The sequence below is a fragment of the Eptesicus fuscus genome, chromosome 10 (genome assembly GCF_027574615.1).
Source record: "Eptesicus fuscus isolate TK198812 chromosome 10, DD_ASM_mEF_20220401, whole genome shotgun sequence".
NCBI classification, from domain to species: domain Eukaryota; kingdom Metazoa; phylum Chordata; class Mammalia; order Chiroptera; family Vespertilionidae; genus Eptesicus; species Eptesicus fuscus.
The window spans coordinates 20959275-20970051 of NC_072482.1; the positions used below are offsets into that span (position 1 = coordinate 20959275).

The following is a 10777-nucleotide window of genomic DNA, read 5'->3' on the forward strand; positions in this document are numbered from 1 at the left end:
ACACTGGATACACTTGATGTGAGAAGGAAAAAGGGAAATATCGTGAATGGCTCTCACATACGATAGAGCAGGCTGGCAGGATGCCTACATGGCCCAAGGAACCAGAGGGAGCACATTATGGGCAGAAGAAGTGCAACCAAAGGCTGGAAGAGGAACCGTTTGCAGTCAGCTGACTCCTAGCCCTTTGGTAGCTGCTTGTAATGGGCAGAGTCCATTGGGGGAAGCATCAGACACTACAAAGAAGACCCTGCTGCTGGAAGTGGACAGGAAGTAACATCTATGAGTGTCAGAATGCAGGATCAAAGCTTGTCTGCAAACAATGCCTACAATGAAGAAGGAGAAAAAATGAGAGTGGTAGGAGATGCAAGTCAACCCAGCCTGGCCCAGCCCAGCTCAGGGAAGGTAGGATTCAAGGAGAAGAAACTACAAGAGAAGAGCCTTGGACCACATCACTCTGCACAAAATGCACTCAAGGAACTTCATTTTACTATTGAACCAACTGACAGAAAGAGCTCCTTAATGCCTTCCTTTGCTCCTCAAAAGCCACAGTAAATTCACTAATGAGATGGACGGGTATGATTTCAGAACAACTGTAATTGTGCAACCTAGATGTCCCTTTCCATTCTCTCTAAGGATATTAGCAATATATATAATGGTAAACGTGCTATACAATATAATATAGAGAATATAAGTAACTACTAGTTAATTATATTCATGAATAACTATAACAAACATTGAGATTATTTCCCTAACATAAGAGCCTGGGAAAGTGAGACTATCACAGCTGCATTGTCATCTAGCACATCTCTCCTGAGAGCTCAGCCATTTAGGTGTTGGTTTAGCTCCCCTATCACTCCCTCCATCCAATCCAGTCTTCTTGGGAATCTGACCTCCTGATTGGCTCTCTCATCCCTTTAAACTGCCTGCTTGTGACATCATTCTCCCACCAAACCTACCACCACCTGGTAGAATCTTGGGGTGCCCATGGAGTTGTCTGTAAATAAATTTGGATCATCGCAACTGACCAGTGACCAGTAACTGGTGACCAGTGACCAGTGGCCAGTAGGACCAGTGACTTTCGTACTGGACGCATGTGCTCTTTGGCTTCAGCCACTGAATCATCTTCATTCCTTGCATCTACAGTTGATCTTTGCTCTTCTCTGACCATGTCAGGTAAGGAAAGAAACTTTTGAAGTTTTTCATTGGATTGTTATTTGTACCTAAATTTTGCAATAGTATCAAAAGAGCATAGAATAATTTGGGGAAATATTGAACTAGAAGTCTGCAGACTTAATTTCAGTTTAGATTTTGACCTTTACCAGCTTTGTGACTTTGGACAAGACATTGGCTCTGTCAAAAAATCTGTTTTTTCCTCATCTGTTATATTACGATATTAGAGTGGTTGTTCTCTCTAATCTCTTCCTTTTCTAATATTGAGTCTTAAAGAACACTCAGGTTGAAAATGAAATCAAGACTTCTTCACAGTGTTTCAACATATACAGAATGAAAACCTTGGTGATGTGGAAAACTAACAATATGTATATATACAGGATGTCTTGTGTGTAATGGTCTCCCACTACTAAGGTTTCAACTTCAGTCTTTTAAATTGAGTGCTGTTCCAAAAGTAATACTCACCTGTTTTTGAAGATTTCTATCCAAACTAGGTGAACAAAGAAAATAGGGAGAGAGGATGGAGAGGACTGGGCTATAGGGAAGCAAGTATTTCACTGTAATGAAGTTCAGAATGTTTTCATCAGCACAGGTCAACAGGAAGTGAGGGAAATGGGAAAATACAAGCAGGAAGGAGGGTAAACTAAAGAATAAAGAAGGAGAGCATGGAAGAGCTCTCAAGAGCAAAAAGGATAGTTTGGAACGGAATGTTGAAGAGAACCAAAGAATTTAAATGAAAGCAGAAAGGGCGAAGGGTGAAGCCAGTTCAGAGTAGGGCAAAATAAAGTTGATCTTAGCAAATGCTTACACTGATAGATTAGGAAGGAAAGTAAGGTCAGAATAGGGCACCTTTAGGAAAAGCCCATATCAAAAAAGTCATATTCAGTTGCTTGTGGTTTTCCATTACCTCTCTGAACACAGATGGCACGTGACAGTTTGGAACATAAATGTTTAAAAATATATTTCAGAAATGATGTTTCTTCTATTCAAGAAACTAAGAAGGGTAATTATCTAGGGGGTTGGAGTACACAGACTTTTCAGTGTTTCATTTTATCCTTATTTGTAAACTATGACGATGTTTTTTCTATTAAAAATGAAATTTAAACTTTTTTATAATATATTTTTTATTGATTTTAGAGAGAAAGAAAGAGGGAGAAAGAGAGAGAAACATCAGTGATGAGAATCATTGATGGGCTGCCTCCTGCACCTCACCCACTGAGGAGTGGTCCCGCAACCTGGGCATGTATCCTGACCAGGAATCAAACTGTGACCTCCTGGTTCATATGTCCATGCTAAACACTGAGCCTTGCTGGCTCCAAAAGATTTTTTTTAAAAAAAGATATATCCTAAATGGAATAAGAAAGAATACATCCTTTGTGTGATTATTATGATCCAAGTCAGTGCTTCTTTTCCTCTTTACAGTTATTTTCTTCAAAACACAGAGAGCACCCTGATTCACAGCCACCACCGCCCTTTACATCCTAGCTGCCGAAGGAGAAAAATAAAAATCAAGCCCCACATCTCTAATTTCACATTGCTCAAAAAATATTTTGTGGAATCTCTTGTGGAATACTGTATTAATATTTTTAAAAATTGGAATCCAGCGATGACGGTTTCAAATTATTTGGGTACAACCCTTTCCTGAATGTTGAAGATGATAATCTAGGTTGTCAGATAAATAGAAAAACCTTCATACCTTTCAACTGTTCTTTGCGCTTTGTGATGAGGTTATATCAATTGATATATATATTTCTAATAGACTAAGTATCCATTACTTGCTGGGGAGTATTCAGAGAAACATGAATGAGGACAATAATGGAATTCCTTTACACTTATTTGGCTCTCTGCTTTAAACCAGTTTTTACTGAAATATTGGTCAACATATATACTTAATGGAGCACATATCCATCTACATTGACTGCATTGTGCTGCCTGTTATGCAATTTTTACTGATAAATCTTCTCTGTCCATATATACTGGCTAGGAACTTACTCAAAATCACCTATTGTGTGTTGTTTTTAGTTAACAGTATTCACTAAAATAGAATAGAGAATATTTACTTTTATGATATCATATGTATAAAACCGAACTTCATTTCTTAGTAAATTTTTTAGGCTTTGATGCTTCCTATGTGCCCAAATTTGTACTGATGTCTACATATGTCTTTGTATTTCTGATGTATATAATTTTTCTCTTTGTCTTTCCAGAACTTATATATATTTTTTTATAAATCATACCTAACACTAGTGTATCACTTATTCATTAATTATTACTGTTCTAACATTATTATTGTGATTTTATAGATGAGTAGGCCAAAACTAAGAGAGTTTCTCTTTCTCCACTGCTCCCTTTAGGAATCCCTGACATTCCGCAGGTCCTGGCATGCACTGATCCGCTTGACCAAGAGGAGCAGCCTGGTTGTAACAACACCGGTTTGGGAAAGAATAGCTTGAGTCGTAAGGACCAAGGGACACTTGAAAATGGGACTGAATCTAATGACAGTTTTGCAGACATCGCTACACTGGTGAAGGGTATTCACCTTCCACAGGTCTTAACTTCCTTGGCTGACCTTGATCAGCCCCAAGGTTCCAAGGTGATCAAAACCAAAGACACCAGAGGCCTCAAGTTGCACGAGGTGCAGAAAAAGTCAAGTGTCAGAAAGGCTCGCTCTGATCAAGGCAGGAAGATCAAACATAAAGCCTCTGAGCCTATCGGTGATGCTCCCAAGGCCAAGATCAAACCCAAGAGCCCAGACTGTGTGTTCGTGGGAGAAGTGGTTCATTGCAATGCTGCAGCCGGTGGCAGGGCTCCTGGGAACATGGCAGAGCATTCTAACAGCAAACCTCAGAAAGCTGCAGCCAGCAGGACCAACAAAACTAAGGGCCATGGGCAGGAAAAAAACAAAAGAAACAAAGAAAACTACTCCAAGAGAGCTGAGGAGAGGAAGCAGTCAGGGAACAAAGTCAAGGCAGAGGAGAAGCCAGCCATTCCCAAGATGAAGAGGAAGAAAAGTCATCCTGAGCTGCCACAAGAGGCCATCAAAAAGCCTCGCAGCAGCCTCGGTATGCACATGCTGGAGTCTGTGCAGGTTTTCCATGCACTGGGCAAGAAGAGTGATAAGAAAGCTGACCTGTCTTCCTCACGGGCCCAGGGAAACTTAAGCAACCCCAGAGGCCCCCAGCCACGCCCAGCTATCAAAAGATGGCTGGATTCTCCGGGGAAGGGCAAAGGTCCTGAGACAACTCAAGTCAAATGCCAGAAACCATATGGAAGTGCTGACAAAGGGTCTTCATCTCCATCCCAGGAACAGCTGCCATCTCCCGGGAAGGTCAAGTTGGTGCCATTGGTTTTTCCAACCATGGACAAGCCTCAAGCTCGACCTGTTCCTCGCAGGCCACAGAATCTGGCACCACATCGGCCTGCTGTGACCAACCCTGCCAGGCCTGCTGCAGTCAATGCATCCCAGCCAACTCCTGCATCTTTGACAGGTCCTGTCAGATCAGCTCGGCCAACGTCAACCAACTCAGCCAGACCAGCTTTGAACAACCCTGCTCGGCCTATTGTCCCTCAGCCTCCTGCTTCTAGGCCTGCACCCTACAAAACATCATCGTGTGCTTCCTTGAAGCGGGCGCCTGTTCACACTGCTGTGAGCCAGCCCCGGACCCCGCTTAAGCCGCACAACCACTATCCACTCCAGGATTTCGCCCTCCAACCAATACCATGGAGGAAACCTGATGTACTTGGGCCTGTAGAATCAATACCCATCACAAATGAGCAGAGGCCAGATCGAGAAGCCATGAAGAAGAAGGCTCAACTAGAGCGTGAGAATGCTGCCAGATGCTCATTGGGGAAAATGCAGCATTTCATTGAGAGGGAAAAAGAAATGGACATTTCTCTGTACTATGGCTATGTGATGTAGGACATGCTGGGAGTGTTGGTGCCACTTTGGGTACCAGCTGTTTTCCATAGATAGATAGATAGATAGATAGATAGATAGATAGATAGATAAGAATTTCTCAATTTGACATATTTTTTAACTTAATAAAATTGAATAAATAAATATAATAGAATTAGTAGATGAGTAATAAAAAAGTCTATTGGATTTTGAGATGCTGTTAACTGTGGTCTTTCTTTTGTGGGGTTGGGAATCAAAATCTGCATGAGAAGGCAAGAATTGGAAGTTGGATGGCGAATTCGGAGTAGGAAGGAACTTCGGCCATGGCCATTAAGGGGAGAGAAGTTATGTGGTTATAAAATGGAGCAGGAGGTTTGGGATGGCAGAAGCAAGAAGCAGGATGTGAGGTTAGGGTGAAAGAGGAAACTTTGAATAGAGTTGAAGAGGGCAGATGCTCAGCCTAGGTTGACCAGGAGAAATGTCAAAAGTCTCTTGTGGAGGTTGGCCTAATGTATCATGATTAAGTGTTTTAGAAAACAGATTCAGGACACATTTCCTAAAGGGTTGAGTGCCTTATACATATATGATTGCAGTTGGGGAAAGTGAGTACAAGTCAGGGGTATCTACCTGGTGAGTGGCAAGGGCTTAGAGTAATCCTGGGGCAGCTGTTAATAGGGGCCTAGCCAAATGAACTGATGCAGTAAGAGGCCCACTCAGGACAGGGTGTGGGATATAATTTATCATTTACTCAACCCCTAATGCCCCAGGCCCACTAATACACCACTTCAGTTCACCTTCACAACATGCAAGGCCAGTATCCCCGTGTCACTTTACTCGTGAGGTTCAGCAATGGGCTGAGTTCACATTGCATGTGGTGGAGTAAAGCCCCAATTTGAGGCCTGTCTCTGAAGTCTTCATTATTTTTAGGTGGCCAACCTGGCTTTCAGAGTATAGCATCCAGAGGTTACTGTTGCACGAGATCAAACATCAGGAGAAGCCTAAACATCAACTTGAAGGTCTAGCCAGGGCCTCCTGCATGACCCCCATTTGCGGCTATGTCTAAACACTGCCATCAACTGAAGCCAAAGGGAAAATCTGTTGGATGCCTCCATTCACACTGGCCAGATTAATACACACATGTGTGTGTGAGGCGTTAAACAACCTTAGGACTTAGGTGCCAGTTCAAATGGGCTTCCCAGGAGGCCTCCCAGTATAGTTGTGGTTTGCAATAGCGGTAAGTATATGTTAATTCAATAATCAGTCCAAGTTCTTCATTCTGTTCTTGGATTTTGTTGAAAATATCTAAAGGGGGGAAAACTTTCTCCAGGACCAAGTCTGTTTTCAAAACTCTTTTTCAAAGTCACTTTGAAAGCAATGAAACGTGCCCCAGGAATCCTCTGTCCGACTGGGAGACAGTCTTGCCACCTTTCGGGGATGTGGTTTCTGCCCTTCCTCTTGGCCAATGAACCAGAAAAGATGTGTCTCTGGCCCCAGTTTCCATGGTGCCATTGGCCCATGTGGGCTCCTGATATGGCTCACCCAATGCCAAGAAACTCCTACACAGAAACCTATGCAGCTCCACCCCCACTCTGCCTCTGAAAATTATATTTCGTATAGAGAGGACAGTGATTCAGAGCCAGTTCCAGAAGCTGTATCAGAGGTATCTGTTTGTGGTTTAGCCCAGTTAAGATTGGGCTCCGTTTTAGATTGCTCTCTTGACAATATCAACTCCATTTTGCTTTTACTTTCTCAAGCCACTCTGAAAAATCATTCAGCATTTTTATTAAAAACTAAACATGCACCTACCATACAACCCAATAATTCTACTCCTGGCTGTTTATTCCAGAGAAATGACAAGGTCTAGTCACACATACGTAATAGCAAAAACTTGAATACAATAGAGATGGTTAAATAAACTGTGGTATATCCATACCGTGGACTATTACTCAATAATAAAAAGGAAGTGCTGTTGACAGATGCAACAACCTGGGTGAATCTCCAGAGCATTATGCTGAGTGAAAAAAAGCTGATCCCTAAAAGTTACATACTTGATGGTTCCGTTTTTACAATATTCTTGAAATGACAAAATTATAAAAATGAGAACACATGAGTGGTTGCCAGAAGTTAATGAGGGTGTTAAGTGGGTGGAAAAGTGATTATAAAATGGCAACATGAGGGAGGGATCCTTGGGGTAATGGAAATGTTCTTGATCTTGACTGTATCAGTGTCAATATCTTGGTTGTGATATTATATTACAGTTTTGGGAAATGTTACCATAAGTGGAAGCTAGCTCAAGGGTATAGGGCATCTCTCTGTATTATTTCTTATATCAGCATGTGAATCCATAATCACTTCAATATAAAAATATTAATATTAAGAACACTCCCTATGTCTGGGTTGCAGCCCATACCAACTAAATTACATAATCTGCAGGTGGGAATCAACCAGGCATCAGTCATTTTTAAAGATGCTCAAATGATTCCAATGGGCAGCAAGTGTGGGAACCACTGAATAAGGAAGGCATCTCAGAAGCCTCCAAGGAGATATTTGAGAAGAGGAAGGGGAAAAACATTTCCTAAACTTCTGTCTGTAAAGACATCTTTGCAAAAGGGATTACATTTTGCCACAGCCCCAGTCATTGTGAGGGAGAGAACTTGGCCATTTCTTACTCATCTGGCCTTGAAGCTTCACTAATGAGCCAACCACTTGGTTAACTGGAATAATTTCTCAAAAAATATTAAAGTCATTTCATAAATAATCCAATTTCTTTCTCTCCATCTTCACCCCAATAATATTTATTAAATCTAGCCTGAGAAGGTAGGTTATACAAGTGCTTCTAGGTTTTCCAAAGCCTGCCCAAGGTATTACAGGTGTGCTGGTGTTTTAAAAGTAACATTCCACCCCGACCTGACTTAAATTTCAACTCCTTGCATAGTCATTGCCTTCTTTCCAAGAAATTTGTTGGAGATACCACTTAACAATTGGCCTCCTAAATCAAACTGAAAGAAGGAGAGAAAGGGACTGAATCTTGCCTCTCATAACACTTGGATTCAATTTCCCCTTTACAGTGAATCTTACTGCACTGTTGAGAGGATTTTTTAAATGTCCCTCAATTGCATATATTCAAGCAGTATCATGACCTATTTTTCAGCCTACATCTTCTCTTGGGACTTTCTCTTTTAAATTAAAAACATTGCTTAAAATGTGTTATCAGAGCAACATTAATGTATTGAGTAAAGGCAGCCTTATCAGACAAGATAACCTGCTTTTCCTCAAAGATGCCATTTTTATTGCATTAAGGGTTGTTTGCTCAAAGTGATCTGAAGAAGCCACATGGGTTAACTCTGTACATCAAGTCCTCTTTCTCACCAAGCCAATTTCCTGCTTGATTTTTACACTCCAAGTAACGTAAGTATAGTAGTGGCTCCATGGAGACTAACAGAATAGGAAAGATAGAGCCATCTTTCTTTTTAACCCTTACTGGAGGATATTTTTCTGTTGATTTTTAGAGAGAGTAAAAGGGAGAGAGGGTGGGGAGAGAGAGAGAGAAAGATCAATGTGAGAGAGACACATTGATTGGTTGCCTCCAACATGTGCCCTGACCCGGGCAAGGGATCCAGCCTGCAACCCAGGTATTCGCTCTTGACTGATAATAAAACCCTTTGGTCCGGGCGGGGGGGCGGCGGGGGGACAACATTTAACCACTGGCTCTAACCGGCTAGGGCAGATTGAGCTGTCTTTAATATTTGTTTTTTATTTCCAAGAAATCTATTTGGGTAAGATGAACATTAGACATATATGCTAGTAAAGGTAAGTAAATCCACCTTATGATAGAAAAGAACATAATTCCTTTACTGCTAAGCAAAAAAAAAAAAAAAGAGTGGTGAGTCATTTTGTTCAAGACAGAGGCTCTTCTAGATGTTAAGTGTACACAGACATCCAGCATTAAACTCGGTTAAGGACAACCAATGAAAGACAAGCTGAGCACAAAGATTTACCTCCCACCCCATGATGTAAAGTTTCCACACAGCAACATCTGGAGGCTGCACAGGCCAGATGACTTCAGTAGAAGACTCGGAGGTGAGAAAGCAGGCTTAGCCTTGGCTCTTTGTGAACACAGCTTGTTGCTGAACCAATTCACTCTGCTTCTGTTTCACAGTTCTATCGTCCCAACCGAGTGCCCTCATTTCGTTCTTCCAAGGCATGAAGCCCTTTTCCCACCAATGACCTTTTCTCAGGCCAGTGCTGCTGCCTTCACTGCGGGTCCCCAGACTCCTTGCCTGCTGGCTCCCTCTCAGACTTCAGGTTTCCATTAAAATAATATCCCTTCCCAGCCTCCTCATTCCAGGGGAAGTCTCTGACTCGGCACCGTGTTTATTTCTGAGTCCTACTCCAGGGCTTGACATCTAACAGATAACGATTTGTGAAATTAATAAATGCTTCCTCCAAAAATTAATAAATGTTCCCTCCAGCTATAAAAGTACATACCACACCATTCCTTAAGAGAATTTGAGTGACCAATAAAAATTAATTGTAGTTTTAGTTAGGCACACATACAGCCACCTGATAGTAAAACACCAAGAATGTAATGATTAGTCAAGCCATTCGGGATCAGAGGCTAATTAATGTCAGTAGCTCAAGTAGCATTTTAAGCAGGTGCCACACTGAACAACCTGTGACTCAGACCTGTTTCACAGGTATTCCCTCCTGTGAACACTGACCTGCATCTATTATCTGTCCCATTCATCCTTTCAATAGGTACCTCTACTGCTTTATGAATCAAAGCAACCTCTTGAAATATTTTTTTTATTTGTTAATCCTCATCTGAGGATATTTTTCCACTGATTTTTTAGAGAGAATGGAAGTAAGGGGGAGGGAGAGAAACATGGATGTGAAAGAGGCACATCGATAGGTTGCCTTCCAGAGGCATCCCAACTGGGGGGCTGGGGACAGATCCTGTGACCAAGGTATGTGCCCTTTGTTAGAATTGAACCTGGGACCCTTCAGACCGCAGGCCATGCTCTAACCACTAAGCAAACTGGCTAGAACCTTTTGTAATAGATTTTAAGCTCTTGGAAAGCAAGGACCACTCTTCCTACCTAATAATAGACAAATATGCAAATTGACCATACCTCCAACACGCCCACAAGCCACACCCACCATCCAATCAGAGCGAGCATGCAAATTAACCCAAACCAAGATGGCTACAGCCACAGAGAGCAAGGTTTCCTAGGTAACAGAGGAAGCCAAGCTTTCTGCCTGCCCTTGCCAGGCCTAAGCCTCCACTCAAGCTACAAAGTTTCAATTATAGAAGGTAAACAAATTCAAACAAATGGCAGCAGAATGGAGCTTGAGAGAGCAGGCCAGGGTTGCCGCCGGCAACAGGGGAAGCAAAGCTTTCCGCACACCCTGGCCAGGCCCACCTGCTTAAGGCAACAAAGTTTCAATTATAACCCCAACACAAATGGCTGCCGGTCTTGGAGGGAGCCCCAGGCTTGGCTCTGCTCCAGGCTACAAAGTTTCAATTGTAGAAGGAAAATAAATTCCAGGTACCAGGGCCTCTGCCTGGGTTGCCAGGGGGCATGACCGGCCTGCAAACCACCACAGGCCCCTCGCTCAGGCTGCCCCACGCCCCAAGGGAACCCCCACCTGATCCGGGACACCCTTCAGGGCAAACCAGCTGGCCCCCACCCCTGTACCAGGCCTCTACCT

General features: G+C 42.5%; 1 protein-coding gene across 1 annotated transcript; it reads left to right on the top strand.

Annotated features, from left to right (window-relative positions):
- Positions 1-291: 291 nt before the first annotated feature.
- On the top strand, positions 292-5161 carry LOC129150550 (uncharacterized protein C2orf78-like). Its single transcript, XM_054722341.1, has 2 exons — positions 292-402; positions 3482-5161. Exons 1-2 carry the CDS (start codon positions 292-294, stop codon positions 5087-5089), a joined length of 1719 nt encoding a protein of 572 aa, XP_054578316.1. The 3' UTR covers positions 5090-5161.
- The last annotated feature ends 5616 nt before the right edge of the window (positions 5162-10777 follow it).

Coding starts and splice junctions, on each gene's coding strand:
- LOC129150550 (XM_054722341.1), top strand. CDS start 292: ATGCAGGATCAAAGCTTGTCTGCAAACAATGCCTACAATGAAGAAGGA. Junction 403..3,481: donor CCCAGCCCAGCTCAGGGAAG/GTAGGATTCAAG, acceptor ATAGATGAGTAG/GCCAAAACTAAGAGAGTTTC.